The sequence below is a fragment of the Anopheles darlingi genome, chromosome X (assembly GCF_943734745.1).
Source record: "Anopheles darlingi chromosome X, idAnoDarlMG_H_01, whole genome shotgun sequence".
NCBI lineage: Eukaryota > Metazoa > Arthropoda > Insecta > Diptera > Culicidae > Anopheles > Anopheles darlingi.
The window spans coordinates 8657918-8677917 of NC_064873.1; the positions used below are offsets into that span (position 1 = coordinate 8657918).

General features: G+C 54.4%; 3 protein-coding genes across 7 annotated transcripts in view; 1 reads left to right on the forward strand and 2 right to left on the reverse strand.

The window, feature by feature from the left end:
* LOC125959069 (nuclear factor 1) overlaps positions 1–9385 on the reverse strand; it is a 14759-nt gene extending 5374 nt beyond the window's left edge. The window contains exons 1-3 of the mRNA XM_049691833.1: positions 7692–9385; positions 4595–4649; positions 3018–3176 (exon numbers count right to left, since the gene is read on the reverse strand). Of these exons, the coding sequence (XP_049547790.1) occupies positions 3018–3176; positions 4595–4649; positions 7692–7762 (285 nt within the window). The 5' untranslated portion in view covers positions 7763–9385. The remainder of the gene's footprint in view (positions 1–3017; positions 3177–4594; positions 4650–7691) is intronic.
* A 1119-nt stretch (positions 9386–10504) lies between these two features.
* LOC125957302 (paired box protein Pax-6) lies at positions 10505–13199 on the reverse strand. The gene is made up of 5 exons (XM_049689922.1): positions 12858–13199; positions 12021–12746; positions 11685–11901; positions 11197–11337; positions 10505–11004 (listed from the first exon to the last, which is right to left on the reverse strand). The coding sequence occupies exons 2-5, from the start codon at positions 12423–12425 to the stop codon at positions 10889–10891; spliced, it is 879 nt and encodes a 292-aa protein (XP_049545879.1). The 5' UTR covers positions 12426–12746; positions 12858–13199; the 3' UTR covers positions 10505–10888.
* Positions 13200–13873: 674 nt separating this feature from the next.
* Positions 13874–20000, forward strand: part of LOC125957058 (alpha-protein kinase 1-like) — a 7780-nt gene continuing 1653 nt past the window's right edge. The window contains exons 1-5 of one of the 5 annotated variants that reach the window (XM_049689475.1): positions 13874–14421; positions 16639–17501; positions 17572–17968; positions 18067–18163; positions 18757–20000. The exon at positions 18757–20000 is cut by the window's right edge and continues 1653 nt beyond it. In XM_049689475.1, coding sequence (XP_049545432.1) covers positions 16712–17501; positions 17572–17968; positions 18067–18163; positions 18757–20000 — 2528 coding nt within the window. In that variant the 5' untranslated portion in view covers positions 13874–14421; positions 16639–16711. Of the gene's footprint in view, positions 14422–14654; positions 17502–17571; positions 17969–18066; positions 18164–18756 lie in introns of those variants that run through there. The other 4 variants (XM_049689466.1, XM_049689491.1, XM_049689500.1 and 1 more) reach the window with 4 other exon arrangements.

Sequence of the window (20000 nt, forward strand, 5' to 3'; positions counted from 1 at the left end):
TTCGTCGTAGTCGTCGGTCCACTGGGACTCCCTTGTACAACATTATGGTGCCGTTGATGATTAGCGGTTACTGTGGCTTCCACCCCCCTCCCCTCCCCTCCCATCATCCTTCACCCTTCACCAGGCAACGTCCCAGGCAACAATCCCTCCGAACGAAGACAAGATCCCAATGGAGCGCAAGGAGCGACGCGACGCGGATTCAGGACTTCTGCTGAGGAACCGCCTGACTGACGTCACAGTACTCGTGATGTCCGCGGACATAAGAATCACAAGAATATCCGCGCACCGGGGACTTCCATGGTTGTTCCCTTGGATAACCTTGAATACGCTGGTTGCCTTGGCGTATGTGGAGGTCTCCAATACCAGGATACCTAAGGTGCTTACCAGCTCCCCAGGTGCTCAACCACTGGGCAAGGTCTATATAGTGTCTTATAGACGTAGTGTAGCGAAAGCGTGTTGCTCATCCTGTGGTCCTGCGCCCCACCCATATGGTGCCCAAGAATACACAGACACACGCACACGCACACACAGACACGCATGCACACCACAGAGGAACAGGAATGTTCGTTGTCGGAAGGTGTTGAAAAGGTAGTCCACGACATCGAGCTCTCTCTCTCTCTCACTCCGGCAGTCCCTGTCTATGCCCTTCTTTTGCCACTATCAAGAGCAACAATAACAACAACAACGACAACAACAACAACAACAACAACAACAACAACAACAACAACAACAAGAATCCCTCCCTTCCCTTCCCCTTTTTACAACGACCCTTTGCCTTTCGAAACCGAGCTAAAAGCATGCAAATTCTATTTGATCCAGCGCCGGTAATTGGAAAATAAACGCTTCTTCTGCTCGCCTGCCTACCGCTTTTTCCCACTTCCCACTTCCCACTTCCCACTTCCACTTGTCTTCTTTGGCTTCTTCCGCTAGTTGGTTTTTATTGCGCTTCCCGGACACACCAACACACAGAGAGAGGCGAGGGTTGCACGAGAGATGCGCCCTCGGGCGGCTGTCAATGGCTAATAGGAACCAATTATAGGGCCGGGCCGGACCGGGCCGGGCTGGGCCGAGGGGCCTTCATTTTCGCGTGAAAACCACCCTCACCTACGCGCTTCGTTTTACTTTTCCCCGCGATTGACTGGCGATGATGATGATGATGACGCTGATGAAGGGCTCACTTTGACTCTTCGCTTTCGACAAACTTCAAAGCAAAACTGCTGCAGCATCAGAGAGCACTGAGAGAGAGACAGAGAGAGAGAGAGAGAGAGAGATCCCTTTTCCTTTTCCTAAATGGATTTTCCACCAAAAGCCGGACCGGAACGGGTTGTGTGCGCGTGTGTGTGTGTGTGTGTGGGACAACAGGTCAGTGCCAAAGACCTGGCAGAACCTCTGAGACTGTAAGGATCGTCACCGGAGCGTCACCCCCGGGGTATCTAGGCTGTGCGATCGCGCAGTCCTTGAGGCATCAAGATGAAGATCATCCTTTCACCCCGTTCTCTCGCTCATTCTCTCTCTCTCTCTCTCTCTCTCTCTCTCTCTCTCTCTCTCTCTCTCTCTCTCTCTCTCTCTCTCTCTCTCTCTCTCTCTCTCTCTCTCTCTTATTTGCAGGGTGCAACCCTTGGAATATACTGGTGGGAACTAGTGGTATCCGGTTCAATCCCTATTCAGAATGCGATACTTTCAATTGCGTTTAGCCCGCCATTGGCTTGGTGGAAACTGTCATTTGACGCTAGACATTAATTCTTTCCAGCACACACACACACACTCGCGCGCTTGCGATAGCAATGTTCATTTGCTGTATTTGTCAAGAAACAATACCAACAGGTAGCGGCGGGGGTAGCAAATTCATCTCAAATTTAGGTTTCGTAAATACGAGACGGTGGCTGTCAACCGGTAAATGAATAATAGTGTACACAAAGACACAAAGAGTAGAAAGAACAATTGCCACATCCCACACTGACACTGCAACGTTTGCAATGAAATGTTTGTTGTCGACAGTTGTAGCGAGTGGTAATGTTGTTGTTCTTATTACGCGTACTGGCAGGTTTTCAAAGAAAAGAAGATAGAGAGAGAGAGAGAGAGCAACACACTAGTATCTCTCTCTCCTCCCCCTTCGCCGCTCGCCTATCCGCCGGATCCGCGCCGGATCCCGGATAATTCAATTGGGAACGCGCAATGACCGCCACCACTTTTTTTCCGGATGAACACCAGCCAAACGGCAAACCAGCTGCCAGCCCTGCCGGAGGGAGAAACCTAACCTCCCACCAACTGGCTGGCTGGCTGGCTGGCTGGCTCCTGTAACCTGAGCCCGGGACCGGGACCGGGACCGCGGGCGCCGCTGACTCCCAAAGGGGCAACCGCAGGCAACGGAACGGGCTTCCTATTACGCACCACGCACCCCACCCACGCGCGGCACCCCTTTTTATTCGACCTCCCTCATCCCCATCCCCTCGAAAGGACATCAGACATCGGCCATGGTGGCTCATATCAAAGAGGGATTTTCTCCCGGGGTGCGATAAGGAGGTAAATTGAATAATTGGCGCTATCATTGATACACATGTATCTCGAGAGAAAGAGAGAGGGAGAATAGGGATAAGGGGGATGCGAACGCGTAAAAGGCGCCGTCCATTCGCATAGGACCCAAGGGGACCACCCCCCGCCCCCGGGAGCTAGTGAGCCGCCGGATAACGAAGTTAAGCCTGTTCTTCGGTCCCTCCCGCGCGCCCCCGGGGGAGGGGAAATAAATAAAGTGTCTATCATCCACCATCATTACCACCATCACCACCACCACCACCATCAACCCCCGGAGTGCGAGTGGGCGCATCAGGCGCTCTTCGCTTTCGTCTTTGCGCCAAGTGTTATCTCTCTATTAGGATCTATCAGAGCTCACAGGGATCGCATCTTTCCTCTCCACCTTTCCCTCCCTCCCTTCCAGGAGAAGAAGAACGCAACTTTAAAACGCACCCCCTCCTCCGTTACCGCCCCCGTCACGGGCCCCCACCCCGACCTGGACGTACCTGGAAGTCGCGCTTGCACTTGTTCTCCTCGTTGTGCGTCATCTTCTTCTCGTGCTTCTTCAGGTAGCGCCGCTTGGCCGCCTGCAGGTTGAACCAGGTGTAGCTGAACGACTTCACGTACGGCAGCAGCGCCTCGATGAACGGATGAAAGTCTTCCTGCTGTACCTCACATGCACAATGCACGTTGTCATCGATGTACGGTCGCGGGTGTGTGCGTGACGTCACATCCGGAGAAAGAAACGATTGAAAAAAGAAAAACAGTGAAACATAATGACCGCGGTCGAGTGTGTGTGTGTGTGTGTGTCGAGTGTCAAGCAGGAAGTGCAAAAGGAAGGAACAATGAATCGAAGGACAAAGAACTAATGACCGGGAACCGGGCGCAAAACAGCAATCCAAGGGGGTTTCGGGGTCCTGGGTGCAAGTGAACGCAGAACAACGGTCCAAATCCAATCTGACGACCACCCCCCTCACCCCCACCCCCCATTACCAGAGTGGGTGATCCGTGATCCCTGGTTAAGCCGGATTTGGCCACCTATGGACTACTCTCTTTCGATCTCTCTCTCTCTCTCTCTCTTTCCATCTCTTTCTCTGAGTGCGCTGTGACAGGCACACACACACGCAGAAGGCGCACGCCTGGATTATCGGCTGGATCCTGTACCTGGAGTTTAGCGAACAGATCTCTTTCTCTCTCTCTCTCTCTCTCTCTCTACCTTTCAGCTAATTAGGTGTTAATGGTTCCGAATAATGAGCCAAGCTACAAGCTGAGAGGTTAATACAGTAACGAGCCAACAATGGTAAGGCAATTTTGGGCAGGGAATGTGAAGAGCGCACACTTTATACAACTTTCTTTTTGGGTTTGGTTTTTGGTTCCGGAACAAGAAAATTTCCGTGAATCATTTTTGCGTAATGTTCCTACTGTTCCTGTTTCTCTCTCTCTCTCTCTCTGTCTCTCTTGCTCTCTTTCGCTGGCTATGCCTATTGGAGTATGTTTTAATCCTCAAGGATCTGATTCGTTTTGCGTAGCGTCCGTTGGCTGTACTGTTGCCCGCTGTTTCCGGTTCTACTATTATCAACAACTTATCCTAAGGTGTATAACCTTAGAGTAAATTGAGGGGTCACAACAGCGCGCCCGTCACTTTTAACTTGCTGTATTTCTCTAAGGGAAGAAGTGTGCGTCCTGTTAGCTACACCAGATGCAAGGATGGCTCAGTAGCTTTAAAATGTGGAACAATTTAAGAAAAAAAGTGCAACAATACTGCTTACACATTTTGATAATAATGTATGTATAAAGCAAAAATAAAAAAAATGCCCACTGTTACCCCACCACTGGGGGCAACAGCGTGCGCATCGCTCTTTTCTGCGGATCTTTTTCTATTACATATGCGTATTTGTAGTAACAAAAACTAGTTTGCCTTTGAAGCACACACTCATTTTTTTGTTACCAAAATTACCAATTTTGCAATTTTAGACTTTTTTCTTCTATTCGATCTTTTGATAGGCAGCTGAAGCGCTGCGCGCGCGTGTCTGTGTGTGTGTGTGTGTGTGTGTGTTTGGGTGCGTGGAATGCAAATACTTACCTGCGAGAGAAAGTTGCCCTTGCTTATGGTGGCCTTTGAATCCATCGCAGAGGATCTGTAACGAATGGCATCAGGAGTGAAGCAGAAGAAGGAGAAGAAGGAGAAGAAGAAGAAAAAAGAAAAAAATAAGAATAAGAAAAAGAATACGATGATGACGAAGAAAAAAAAGAACAGAACTAAAACGCTGGATACTACCCCCACCCCCTCATCCCCGCTTCTCCTCCAGGGGTGTACCAGGGAGTGACAACGATCAACCCGATGACGTCATCAACTCCCTACGTGCGATTCGGTTCGGAGATCAGTATTGTGTTTTCCCCGCTCCACACCCTGCCACCTGTGTTTGGAGTTGAAGAGGGAGGAAGGAAGGGAGGGTGCGCGCTTTTCCACCCCGTTAAAATGCCGGCCGGCCGGCCGGTGGACGACCACGTGTTGGTGGCACCGAGCCCAGGACATGATGATCACCCAAGTGACCAAGTGGGGAAGGGCAGGGGGGGGGGGGAGAGGGGGGCTTGGGTGACTGTACACGCCACATGTACAGGTCCATGAGCTTGTTGGTGGCGCACGACCTTTGGCAGCGGCCACGGTCGCACGGGGTCTGCCAAAGGTCGGGCCAGACCCAAAACACCACCAGACACACACAAACACACACACACACACAGCGTCGTCAGCGTCATCCGGCCGGAATTCCCTCCCTCCCCGGGGGGGGTTTTGATATCGAGCAGAGAGGGTAGAGGGTAAAGGGGGGGCTTAGACCTGTAGGAATGCTGCCAAACGTGGCCAAACCACCGCCAAGAAGCAGCAGCAGCAGCAGCCGCTTGGCAAGCAGCACGCCGAGACGGATAGGGCCCGAGATAGCGGCCGAGGGGCCGAGAGTCCGAGAGGAGCACGCGACCATCGTCATCGCCATCGCGGTCTACCGTAGGGGTCTGTGAGAGGCGAAAGTGCGTGTGCGTGTTCGCGTGCCTGTGTGTGTGTGTGTGTGTGTGTGTGTGCAACAAGTGCATTCTTGGCGCTAGAACATCAGCACCAGCAGCAAGAAGCAGCAGTGGTACTACTGGAGAAAGGGAAGGAAGAGAGAGAGAGAGAGAGAGAGAGAGAGAGAGAGAGAGAGAGCGACTAGATCGTAGCATGGCCAGAGGTCAGAATTGATGCAATTGATCCAAAGGGAATGATAATCCAGGGTAGGGAAGGAGGTTTCTGAGAAGGGAGATGGGGAGGGGGTTGTTTGAAGAGGCGCTCTGTTGTGGTTGTTATGCTGCTACTGCTGCTGCTGCGTTTGTGCGCGTTAAAAATAGCAGTTTTGCGGCCGTTAAAAATAGTCACGCGAAGCCGCGCGCGTGATCGCGTCGCGAGAGGGGGAGGGAGGAGGGTAGGAGGAGGGTAGGAGGAAGCAAGCGCTGTCCGAGCTCCGATCTTTGGGCAGCCGCGGGGCGCTGAGCTGATGCGGAGCAGAACGAAGCCTTTTTCATTCGCTGTCCGGAGTTCCGGGGTTGCGCAGCGGGTTCTGGGGTGGGGGGAGGGGGTCGTGCATAAAGAAGGGGGGGGGGGGGGTAGAAGGCTTCCGAACGGGGCAACAACAACAATACCAGGAGCCTCGAGAAAAAGTCCTCCAAAGGCACGAGGCAGACGAGAAAGGAAAAGAGAAAGAAAGAGAGAGAGAGGGATGACGGGGGATGAAAGAAAGGGATGGGAGCGGGGAGGAAACAGCGTTGCACACACACGACGAATGCCGAGCTACGCCGAGATCTGCGGGGCCGCGCGTGAAAGAAGACGAATTGCGTACCGCCACCCTCCCTCCCTCTGCGCCTTCACCCCTCTCTCCGAACAACACCGTTGCACCGAGATTGCAGCGCGGACACCCCGCTCTATAAATAGAACGGACGGATGCAGTCAGCAGCAGAGAGAACGCAGACGACGAACGCGATGCGGAGCGAGACAAAGACAAACAAGTGCCCGGTTTGCAGAAAGCCGAAGGGGAGGGGGGGGTGTGGAGGGGGGATGGGAGTGCACGATTTGCAGAAACCGCGGTGGGAGACGGGGGTAGAAACATAACACCTTGGGGACCGGCCGGCCGGCCCCGATCCGAACCGAGAAAGGCCCCCCCCTGGCCTTCCCTCCCCCTAACCTCAAGCGGATGGATGGATCGAGATCGGGATCGAGATCGAACACAGCGCGCAATGAGCGTGTGTGTGTGTGTGTGTGGGTCAATGTTTGTCACCGTGTGCAACTGTGTGTCTTGTAGATGCGTTTGTGTTACAGAGAGAAAGAGAAAGAGAGAAAGAGAGAGAGAGAGAGAGAGAGAGAGAGAGAGAGGAAGGGAGAGAGAGAGAGGAAGCAGGTTGCAGGCAAGCAACCTTCGAGTTAAGTCAAAGAATAAACACACCCACCCAGCTACGGCTTCAAGGCTTTCTCCTGGGAGGAGGAGGGGAGGAAAGTGGAGTAGAGTGAGCACGGAGGAAGATGGCGAAGGACCTCCACGAACCGGGCGGTGAGGGGTGAGGGGCGAGGGACGTCGGCCAGACCGTCCCAAACCCCAAAATGACATCACAAGCGACAGAGATTACTTAATGTTTTTGTTGTTGTTCTGCGCACCATGCACTGTGGTGGTGGTGGTGGTGGTGGCGGCCACTCGAGTGTTCTGTCATGTCACGAGGCACTACCAAACATGACACTTCTTCACACACACACACACACACACACACACGCGCGCGCGCACATACAGACACGCACACACAGACACGCGTACACATCGGTATGCACGCACACATTTCCTATATACACGATATGCACAGGGACTGCAGTTGTGCAAGTGTTTGTGTGTGTGTGTGTGTGTGTGTGTGTGTGTGTCTGGATGATTTTTCTCGCGTTCTGTATGATCCCACCATATGGGCACTACTCCCTCTCTCCCTCTCCCCTTCATCCCCACCCCCACCCCCAACCCCCTGTCACAAGGAGCACCCTCTATACTTCCACCATCACCACCACCAACCTGGTCGGTGACCAGCAAGAGCACGGTGTTGAGGTAGGCACCGTGACACGTCAACCCCCGTTCTTTGCACTACCCCCCTCTGCACCCCCTCCCCACAACGGGTTGTACCTGTGCATCGGAGGGCTAATGGTGACGGGTTCGTGGGTAGCCGTGGGATCCGGACGGAACGGAGGCAGCATGCAAGGCAAAGGATCCAAAAGGGTTGCTGCGATGCTACCCTGGTGGTGGTGGTGGTGGTGGTAGTGGTAGTGGTGGTACTACTACTGGCGCTGGCACTGGCTGAGGTTGGGATGTACCCGGAGTACCCTGATTTGCTGGCCCGGATTGACCGGCCGTGCCGTTGCTGCACTTCCTACTGCTACTGCTGCTGCTGCTGCTGCTGCTGCTTTTCCACACACTAACGGCGGTCACCACCTGAACGCAAACACACGCACCAACACATACGCACACACGGAGGCGACACAACACTGCGAGTCTGCAGGCGGGGCGGGGGAGGCGAGGGATGATAGGTGGCTGGCGAGATTGATGGAAGCGGTTGCGGTGTCAAGTCATGCGGCGCTGGTTCCGGTGCAAGCGCTGCTGCTGCTGATGCTGATGGTGGTAGTGGATGTAACGATGTGGGAGGCCCAGTCCGGTCCGGCCCCAGTCCCCGGAGCGATGGCAGCGGCAGTGGCAGTACAGGAGGGCGGTGCGGGAACAAGAGATGCGGTGCGGATGGTGGGTTGCGCCTGGATGCCAGGCCTTTTTCGCGGGGCTCGCTCCGTTCTCGACCACTCGACCGCGCAACAAACGCTACTGTCATCAGCAAATCACACGCTGCTGCTGCTGCTGCTGCTGCTGCTGCTGCTGCAGGCTAGGGGTAGGTGGTGGTGGTGGTGCTAGTAGTAGTATGTGCCCAAGGCACGCACACGCACACAGGCACAGGATGCACGCACGTAATCAGAGGCACAGAAGGATCGCTCAATCGCTCCACCACTGGCAAAACCACGCACACACACACACACACACACACACACACCTCAGGTGAGTCACTTCCGCCCGCAAGAAATCCTTGGAGGGATGGGGCCACACATACACACACACACACACACACACTGTACACTGCGTCGATTCTCCGGTTGTGTTCCGGGGTTCGCTAGACGATGCAATGCTGCTTCTACTACTGCTGCTGATGTTGTTTTGAACGAGAGGAGGATGGTGGAGGAGGGGGGGGAGAGAGGGGGTGCAGCACACCCACCGGTTCCCGTGCTAGCCCGTGGTCGGTTGCTACATCTGCACCCGCGCCAGTGAGGCCAGTCCTTCGGCTGCTGCTGCTGTTCCTCCTTCTGTTGTTGTTGTTGTTGTTGTTGTTGTGGTTGTTGTGGTTGTTGTGGTTCTGTCCCCACAAACCACACACACTCTCTCTCTCTCTCTCTCTCTCTCTCTCTCTCTCCTCTCTCTCTCTATCGGGTGGCGGAAGCGGACCAGAGGTTGATGGGTTGCTGCTACGTTGTTTGAAGGGCGGTGTGTTGCGGAACAGCGAGCGGAAGAGAGTTTCTTAATTTAACGCCTAGAAACCGAAAAACCGGTGAACAACAACACAAAAAACAGACAGACAAAACAGCAACACAGGGACACGGACACGGACACGGGCACGCACACACGCACGCACGCGATGCGCACACGCACACGTACAGGCACACACACACGCGCGCGAGGTTTTCAACAACTATTGAGGAAAGGGCCGCCGTCGTCGAAGCGAACCACCGTCGACCACCGAAAACACCAACCAACCAACGTGCGCGGTGCAGTGCAGTGCAGTGCCTGAGGTCTAGACTAATAAATCAACACCGAACAACTCGCCGGACGCGGGGCCCACTGCCACGCGTGTACGAGTGTGTGTGTGTGTGTGTGTGTGCGTGTGCTAGTGTGCGCCTCGCGCGTATTTTCGCTACACTCACTACGCGGCATCCTTTGCTCGGGATCTCGGGATTTTGTCTCGTGGACGGGGGAGGGGGAGCGGGCGAGGGGATGGGAGGTTGTTTGGAACGGAGGGGGGGGGCTGCATGCGCGGCATGCGTTGCACGCGAGCAACACTCACAGCTTACCCCCCATCTGAGACAGAGCTGCAGTTCTCGCGGCTCGAATCTGGGTGGGTGGCTGCACTGAGCACCCATTCTGAGATACCAACCACCTACCCCTCATCCCCGCCCCACCCTCCCTTGCGACAACCCCAGCATCGTGGGGCGAATACGAGGGCGAATGTTGCGAGCAGCCGATCTGAAACTTCGCTCCAACAATGACAGGGAGAGAGAGAGAGATTTTAAGAGAAAGAGTACAGGGCGAGGGGTGTGAAGGGGGGATGAAGCAGAAGGGATGCTCCTGCTCCAGGATTTTCGGGGGTGACCATTTTTGAATGCAAGGGTTGCGGTGTGGCGGCCCTTTCAATCCCTATTACGCACCCCCTCCCCCTCCTTACTCTCTCACCCCCTTTAACCCCTTTGAGTTGATAGCGAGCGGGCGAACGAGCGAAAGCGACACAGATTGTCACTCGGCGCGAGAGTGTTTCTCGCGGCGTTTGCAAGGGAATAGTCCCCGCGGCACCACTACCCCTCCAACTAACCCCCCCTCGCACCCTTAATTTTCGTCTGTCGGTCAGCGTTGGTCGATCGTTAGTCAAAACAGCGAGAGCGAGTTCGCGGCGGTGGTTTACTAAAAATAGGCCTTGGGTCGGCTCTCATATTACAAACTACACGCTCTCTCTCTCTCTCTCTCTCTCTCTCTCTCTCTCTCTCTCTCTCTCTCTCTCTCGCTCCCTTTCTCTGCTTCGAATTCGCTAACGCTAAGGTTCGGTTAAAAGCTGTACGCACAACGTTGTTCATTCCTTTTGGGGTGCTGAGCTGCGAAAAAATGTTCTTTATTGTCCAACTCGCTCGCTCGCTGATATCCGGGTTGAATCTGCTGCTGGCCAGTTGGCCGGCTGCTCCAATCCAGTTCCAATAACCAGGCTGGCTCCGGGTCGCCAGGCGACATTGACTCCATGCTGACTGCTGTGCTTCCTGATCCAACCAAACATCCCTTCTTTAAGGGAAGTTCCTCCCCATGGCCACGGCTGCTGGTTTGATACTCACCGGTTTGTGGCAGGTGCTGCTGCTGCTGCTGCTGCTGCTAAACCTAAAAACAAACCCGCCCCCTTTCATCCACCCTCCCTTACCAGGTTTACCCATTTTTAGCTCTGAAGCGCGCACAACCATTGATAACCGAGGGAGAGGAATTGCTTGTATACTACCTGTGGGCTGGTGCACCCCTCACCTGGTGAGCCCTTTTTAACCGCGCACACTAGGCGCGCCAGACCATACCTGTATGCGTGCCTCCGGCAGCTGGATCCGCTCCGACAGCCGTTCCCGCGCGAACACGTCCGGATAGTGGGTGCGCTCGAATTCTGCTTGATTCAGGAACGGAATGAAGAAGGGTATGAGGAGAGAGAGAGAGAGAGAGAGAAAGAGAGAAAGAGAGAGAGAGAGAGAGAGAGAGAGAGAGAGAGAGAAAGAGAGAGAGTGAGAGTGAAATCGATCGCTGATCGTTCCAGCGATGCAAAGCCGGGAGTGGGGAAGAGGGGAAAAGGCTTAGCTACCTCGTTCCAAGTTCTCGATCTGCTCGTTCGTAAACGAGGTCCGGTTGCGTTGCAGCTTCCGCTTCAGCTTCAGCCGCAGCTCCGAGTCCTCGTCGTCCTCGGACGAGTACTTATCGCTCATCTCCTCCAGGCAGCAGTTCGCTAGTGCCGAAGAAGAAAAAGTAGTAGTAGTAGTAGTAGTAGTAGTAGTAGTAGTACTAAAGGAAGAAGTAGAAAAAGTTTAAGAAGAAGAAAAATAAAAGGAACAATAAACCATAGAAGAAGAAGAATAAGTAAAAGAAGAATAAAAAGAAGAATAAGAAGAAGATGCAAAAGAGGAACAAAAGAAAATGAAGAAGAAAAAGAAGAAGAAGAAAAAGAAGAAGAAGAAAAAGAAGAACAATAATAACAATAATAATAATAATAAGAAGTAAAAGAAGAAAGAATAAAAAGTAAGAAAGAATAAACCGAATGAGACATTCTGGCGAACCCGGTCGTGGGCACCCTACCTGGTTTCGCCGACTGCTCGGCCGACGATTTGAGCGAAAGGTGGGGGATCGGGTGGGAGGAGAAGTTAAACTGACCGCTGCCAATGTTCTGGCACCAGGTCCAGTGGCCGCTGGTGTTGTTGAACAGCTTGATCTTCTCGTACACCGTCTCGTTGCTTTGCGACGAGGTTTCCTTGTTCGATGCCAGGTTCCGCAGCACCCGGTTGATGGAGGACACCTACTCCCCCCGGGGAAACCGAAGAAGAAGAAGAAGGAGAAACGAAACAATCAGAATCAGCATTCTGCAGTCGCCACGGTCGGCGGCGAAAGCAAGGTCGTGGTGGTGGTGACGCTTACGCTCGGTATGTTGTCGTTGTTGCAGGTACCCTCGGACAGCAGACGGTCCCGGATCTCCCACGCGAAGATGCTCGGACACTCGGCCTTGTACTCGGCGATCTTCGACACGACGGCGGCGGTTGCGACGCGCGGCTTGCTACCGCCGATGGCGCGCGGTTTGATCGAACCCGTCTCGTAGTACCGACCGAGGATTTTGCTGACGCATCCGTTCGAGACCTGAAGGATGCGCGAGATGTCGCAGGGCCGGGCCCCGGAATGGGCCAGCTCGACGATCTTCTGGCGGGTGGAATCGGGCAGTGGCCGCCCATTCACGTACACACCGCCGAGCTGATTGATGCCGCTGTGGCCGGACGAGTTGCAGCCGAAGATGGAGTTCACACTCTGTATGTTGCTCTGGATCTGCATCGTGGCGCTGCTGGCTGCTGGAAAGAACGCCGTCGCGGGGCTGTTCGGTCGCCGCTGCTTGCGGCGGCGACGGCGGTGGTGGCGGCGATGGCGGTGGCGGCCGACGGCAGGCGGCAGACGGTGGTGGCGATGACGCAGGCAAAAACACCGAAGCCGGAACGGGGCCGGACGCGCGCTCCTTTTTTAACCGGCAATCCGGGGGTGAGTCATGCGTGTTCCGACAAGCGATCCCCAGTTTCACACCCTCCCCCGGGTGTGCGCTTCACTCTGCTGCTAGCTCCTGACTAGCTGGCTAGCTGGCTGGCTGGCTGGCTGATGTATCTGAAAGCAGTGGTCCGAGTGGAGATATACGTAGGGATAAGTTAGCGCACCTATTCCGCACCGACGACAATGGCGCCTGTGTGTTCTGCCTGTGCTGTGTGCGTTGTCTACCTGCAGGCGTTAATGCCAGGATAAACCCCTCCGGTTAGCAGCGCGCGCTTTTCGCTCGTTTTCCAGCTCGTTCTCAACAAGGTGACGGCAGCAGCAGCAGCAGCAACAGCAGCAGTAGGCCGGTGATGGCCACCTTTGACATCCGACGAGGCGCGAGGAGCCGCAAAACGGGCACAGGGTTTGCGGTGTGCGACAGCGAACGACGGCGACTGACCCAAATTTAATTTACAACGAGAGTGCGTTGTTGCCTTTCTTGTTGTCCTTCTGTTGTTTCGGCGGTGGCTAAATCGTGTTCGCTCATAAACAATCACCGGGCTCTGTTCAGGTCAGGTTCTGGCTCTCAACAACTCGAGATGTAAAATAATGGTGCGGGAGGTTCGCATCACCCCCCTTCCTTCCCTTCCTTAGGGAAAGGTTTCGGCGCTGGAATGCTGCGCACACATGCGCACCACCGCACACCGCGGGTGTTTGTGTGTGTGTGCGTGCATGTGCGTGCGTGTGCGTGTGCACGCACAAATCTATGCAACGCATTGGTGTGTATAGCCCGTTCACCTTAACCGGGAAGCATTTATGTTGTATCCAGGGAAGCGATATACAAAATTTGAATGAACGTTGACCGTTACTGCGGTTACGGGCGTCGTGCACCCGTGCGTCCCTGTAGCTGCTGCAAGCTGCGGCACAAGCAGGACAATGGGCCCTGCATAAAATCCTCCCCTAGCCACCCTAGTCATCGGTTAGGGGTGACCAATTTCTCGGCGACAAAGCCAGCCACGCCACGCGTAATATATGTATGGCGCTAGGGTTTTAATGGTGGCACGCTCCGGTACTACCAACCGGTACACGTCCCCGAATGGGGTTCGATTCCTCGATCTGGTCTGCTAAACACGGACTGCTGCTGCTGCTGCTGTTCCGTTGGTGGTGTTGCGTCGTGTGCCTGCTGTGCGCCTGTGCACACCCCGCCACCCTTCGGGCATCTTCTACGCACCCCACCCTTCTCGTCGGACCTACCTGCTGGTGGCTGGTGTATTGGTGCCAGCATCCAGTGCAGTTTTGCAGGCCACAACCCCCAGCGAAAGAGAAAACCACAGACCATCGACCGCCCGCGCAGCTACCAGGCAAAGCGTGTGCCCAGACAGCAGCAGCAGCAGCGAGCAGCGAGCACGGCGCACCAAAAAAAAAACGGGAAGTGGGAAAATCTGTGTACCGAAGAAAAAGGATCAGGACGCGGGTGTTTGTTGCTTTTGTGGCGGGTGTACGTGCTTCCGTGAGTGAGGACACTGTGTGTGTGCGTATTCGTGTGTGTGCTTGCGTGTTGGAAGTGAAAAAAAGTCACACCCCAGGTGTGCGCTGGGGTATCGCTGAGTCGGCAACAACGCAACGCGTGAAGAAACGCAGCAGCAGCAGCAGCAGCCAGCAGTTGTTGCGCTGTGCAGTGTTTGTGGCTGAGGCCGAGAAAACAAGGAAAACGGAAGCGCAGCAGCAGGAGGAGAAAAACGGAAGCGCAGAAGGAGGAGGAAGGCGAAGTAAAGGTTTCTGGTGTTCCTCCGTTCCTTACTTTGGCAAGGTTTGAGTTGTGGGAGGGGGGGGGGAGGGAATGGGGTTGCGAGGGCTTTTTCCTCGCATTTTCTTTCTTGTAGGGTAGGCGGTAGGGTGCAAGGGAGGCGCTCGGGGCTGGCGTCGTGGTGTTGTTACAAATTGCGTACTCGAAACAGGCTTTGGAGGAGGCCGTGCCGAGGCTGAGGGCAATAATGGTTCGGGTGGGGTGGGAGAGAGGCAGGGGGGTGGGGGGTGGGGGGTGCGATGCTACCCCCTGGAGAAACCAGCAGCACCAGCAGCACCTGCAGGACGGACAATCGATCGCCCTTGTGTCTGTCTGATCTGCCTGGCTCCACTCCCCTCCCCTCGCTCCTCGCTCCCCCTACGTCATTATTGCAATCCCCCCTCGAGAGTTATTTTGTTCACAATGGCTGACACAATGGGGGTAAATGTGTAAAGAGCGTGCGTGTTTTTCCTTCTCGCGTGTGGCTGTGTGTCTGTGTGTGTGTGTGGTGTAGTTGCAGTGTGTTGTGCGCAATGTTGTTTTGTTGATGATGTGCCTCGGTGTAAGTCCCGTACCCGACCGTAGCACGACCAGGACCAGGTCCAGGTTCAGGTTGTTGTGTGGTCGTGTGGTGGTGAATGCAGTTATACCTTAAATAGATTTGGAATGTTTGCAATATATCGTTGAGTCCCTCAACACTGAAACCCAACCGAAAACCTGTCTTTCTTGAATTAAAACACACCCCGCACGGCGGCAAAGGTGATTCATTCAATCTCGCTAATCGAAACGGCAACGACGTCGACACGATACCTGTGGATCGCTCTCTCTCTCTCTTTATCTCTCTCTCTCAATCTCTGGCTCGCTAAATTCCGGCTCGAATGATGCGAGAAAATGCAAATACGGCAAAGTGTTGTGGCACGACGGCCAAGCATCCGAAATGTGTAATTTTAAATGTGGCAAAGCTATTAGCATACATATATTTCATACCATTCATATACTGATTTATTGCTTCACAAGTAAATGCATCTGTTGACGAATTTATTGACCAAACACACTCCCATATTTTAGGTTCTTTCCAACACCGAGGGGCGTGGGTGTCGGATGGCGGCGGAAGAGCGGAAGGGCGTCCAGGCAGCCCAGAGAAGCAGATGAGACGAGCTTCGTCCACTTTCTCACTGCTCCCTGGTTTTGTTGACCCGCCACCGCACGCCACCACTACCACATTGGCCGGTACACAGCGGTCGCGGTTTGGGGCACCAAACCTCTTCAACGCGAATCACGACCCGCGCTAAATTCCGTTTGGAGAATTGTTTGAGCAGACAGCAAAGCTGCAATGACAAAGCTGCCAAACTATGCTAGACATTATTTCCCAGTAAAATCGTAACGGCGATCAGTTCATTAATGTACATAATTATTGTCAGCTTATCTTATTACCCCATCGGCCAGATTGTTATAATACTGCCTACCAAGGCGAACGAAAGCCATTATAAAAGAATGGCCCAGAAAAATGTCTCAAGATCGCTTTAGATGATGAAATTGATAGAGTAGTTGGAATTCAATATTCAAAACCGACAAACTGTCAGTTATCACAATGGTTTCGCCATTTCTAGCCCTGATATTTCACGGGGTGGACGCTAGAAAAACGAAATTACCACCGTATTTTGGCTTAGATTCTTCTAATCTGGACAACGGGTTATACGTTTATCAGCATTCTTGATGATTATCTTATCAAAAGGCCTTGATTTGTAAAGAATCTGATTTGGCGCACGTTTTGCTGGCGTGAACAGGGCCTCGCGGATGGTGCCGTAAACCGTAGCCCAGCGATTTGTCTACCTGGTTCTGGTTCGAATATCCTGAAAGAAAATTATACTAAATTGCAGTGAAAAATAATAACAACAGAAAATCCGGCCGTGTTGTGAAAAGTTTACTTCCATATACCGCTTATACCTTATACGATATAATAGCTGTAGTTGGGCGAAGGTTCGCCCAACACACACACACCCATTACACAGTGCACTTACTATCCGGTTGCGGAAGGTGATACGTATCAATACCAATCTCTCTACCAACGACTACCTAAAGGGGGCTCCCTTGCCCGCACAGCGCACAGTATAGTGGACCCAAAATGGGTAACCAATGGGTCCGTACTATGAGCAGTCTAGGCCAATGGACCAATGGTTGATGGTCAATTTAGCCATATCTCTTTATCCTTAACGAAAAACAAACCACCCCCCCACTCAGCAGGACTTCTGCGTAGCAACCGGCATTCACAACCGACACCCCGCGAGCATCCCACCGCAGCTCAGCAGCCACGATGTCGTCCAAGAGGAAATCACCACCGAACAAGCTCTCCAATGCCAACGCCGCGGTGACGATCGAGAAGAACAACTTCAAGAAGATCTCGCTGAAGAATGAGGAGTTCATCAAGTCGTCACCGGTAAAGGAGCTGAACTGTACGTTCGACACGAACTTCCTCGCGATGCAGAAGATGAGCGCCGATCCCAAGTTCCTGAAGCACGACGAGGTGCTCGGTGGTGCAGGAGGAGGTGTAGGTACTGGTGGGGAGGTCGGTCGACATGGTGCGCACGACCAGGAGCACCTGATCCCGGTCGAGCCCGACTTTCAGTACAATCTGCCGTTCCTGAACGTGGCCAGCTATATCCTGAAGGGCTCCGATCCGGGGCTGGCGGCCAAGGCGGACAACTTTCAGCTCACGATGAACCTGGACAATCTAAATATTTCACACCAACATCACCTTCACCAGCACCAGCACCAGCACCAGCACCAGCAGCAGCAGTATCACCATCAACACCATCAACCACACCACCACTCGCAGCATCACTCCCAGCATCACCACCAGCATCACAATAACAACAATAGCAACAATAACAGTCAGCAGCTACACCAGCACGGCTCACCGACGCCCTCACCGACGGCTGGCAGTCAGCTCAAGATGCCGCCGATGGCTGCAGCAACGGCGGCGGCGGCAGCGGCAATGGCGACCACAAATCCACCACCCCGCAAGCTCAACAACATGATCCTGAACCACCTCAAGTCGATCGTTGACAACTTCGATTGTCTCAACAACAACAACGTGAACAATGGTTGGTATATCTGCGCGCCACACACACACACGCTTGAACTTGGTAACGCACGTACTTCTCCCCCCCACAGAGAAAAACAATTGCGATGATGCGGTAACAGCTGCCAACAACAATAGCTGCCCATCGGTGGACGAAACGTCGTCGAACCTGCTGTTGCCGGCGGCGGCGGTGGCGGCAGCGGCTGTGACGGAGGCGACGGCACTCAACAACCGGCAGGCATGTCCGGTGGCAGCGGAACAGAAGAACAACCTGGAATCGTTCCGGTCGCAGCTGGACGAGCGCATCACCAACCTGCAGCTCAGCATGAGCGAGATCTATCTGATGCGCCTGAACCTCAGCCTGCTCGACTTCCCGAACGAGATCCCGGATACGCTGCTACACGATCGCAACAACCGGCCGCAGGATACAGGCGAGAGGGCGAACATGAACTGTAGCTCCTCGCAGAACAACATCAAGCTCATCAAAAGGTACGCTCCGTTGTGGCGCTTCCTTTGCCGGTTTTGTTTCCTAATCTCACTCCTTTTTTCGCTCTCTTCTGCCTTTCCCCGAATGCGCTGATGCGCAGAAGCTTCAAGGAGTCGCTGTACGAAAAGGAGAAGAACATCAACCGGCTGATCATGTATTTCACGATCTGGCGCGAGATGCTGCTGAAGGCGGAATTTGTAAGCATACAGCTACCCGATGGCTGAACGGCCATGGTCGTGGCCGTGGCCGTGTGGCCGTGGCTGGCCATACTCGGCCCTTAACGGATGACACTAACCCTGCTCGTGGGGACGAGCTCGTCCGAGGAAATGGCTGGACGAGCTGGGCAACCTTCGAACTAACCTCACATACAAGCAAACACAGCGGGTGATACTATCCTCTCATGATCTCTCTCTCTCTCACACTTTTTCTATCTCTCTATCCCTCGTTCAACGATGATTCCGGTACAAGTGCTAGTGATTAAAAATACGGATGGCTACTGGGAGTGGTTCTTGGTTTGTTCGGTGCTGGCAGGGTTTAGTGTCTTAGTGGCACGCCTGGTTATAATCCCTGCAGGGCCAGAACCCGGCAGAACAGATGTTCTGTCGAATTTACGCTCTCTCTCTTTTCATTCTTTTACCTTTCCGAATCGAAAGTACCGACATCTAATACCTTTTTTTTCTCGCTCCCTCTCTCCCTCTCGTTCGACTCCAACGACGACAACGACGACTCATTTCCCCTGTCGAAACCTTCCACCCCCCCCCCCCTTCCTCCCCCTGTTCGGTATCGGCAGGGTGAGAACAGGAAGTTCAAGCAGAACAACAATTCCAAAGGTAATGTTGCCGATGTCACCGTACCGGTGAGCAACAGTGGCGGCAGCGGTCACATCGCAGCCACCACCGCTTCCACTACCACCGGCACTACCACCACTAGCACCAGCAGCAGTACCGTTGCCGGTGCCAGTGGCCGATTGGATGCGTGCGATGGCCGAAGGACGATGTCACCGGGAGGCCATCCATCGTCGGCGCCAGTACCGGCCTCGACCGCGTCGTCACTGTCGGTTTCCTCCACGAGCAGCAGCAGCTGCAGCAGTAGCGGTAGCGTGGTGTTAACTGGTGGTATGCTGGCGACGGCCGGCAACGCATCCAGCATTGTAGACTGTGATATAGGTTCGGGCCTCGAGCCGTCCTCGGACTCGGACAACTGCATTCGCCGATACCAAAACGTATTTCAATCGATCACGAGCTGCCAGCTACCGCCGGGTGTGAGCGCTAGTCCGGAGCGGTCGGTCGGCGGCCCTCCACTGCCGGTCCCTGCGGCGGTGGCTACGGTCGGCCTCTGCAGCTACCCGGCAACCGTTGGTGGGACCGGTGTAGGCCGCAAGAACCCCCGAAAGCGGTTGCAGCCGCTTCCCTCCGAACCGGAACCGGACCAGCTGACGGTGGCGGTGCTTGCGGCCAAGCAGCCGATGCTATCGGCACAGCTCGGTGCGTCACCGTCGGGTGGACTGAGCTACGAGAACTACGAACAACAACAGCAGCAGCAACAGCACCACCAGCAGCAGCACCAGCAACAGCAGCAGCAGCAGCAGGTGCAGCTGGGAGTGAAGGAGGACAACCAAAGGTACCAGACGAAGGAACCGGACGCACCGATCAACCTCTCCAAGCGGAAGCTTTCGCGCGAAAGCCCACTGCTACCGGGGCTGGAGCTGAGCAACGGAACGAAGCTACCACCGGGCGGACCCGGTGGTGGTGGCCCGTTCGGGGCCGGTTTGTTCGGACCACCGTGCGACACGGACGATGTGGGACCGCACCGGCTGGAGCTCGGTGTGCTGTCGGATAAGGGCCTGCTGGCACCGGTCGGCCTGCTGGACAGTAAGTCGGAGTCCGACAAGTTCTTTCACAAGTCGGCGGCCGGGAAACGGGAGCGGTTGGAGCTGGAGCCCAGCAGCCTGTTCGACTACTCGCCGGATGTTGGAGGAGGTTTGCACGCGAAGCATGCGAAGCTGTCGCTCTACCACCAATCACCGAGCCCACA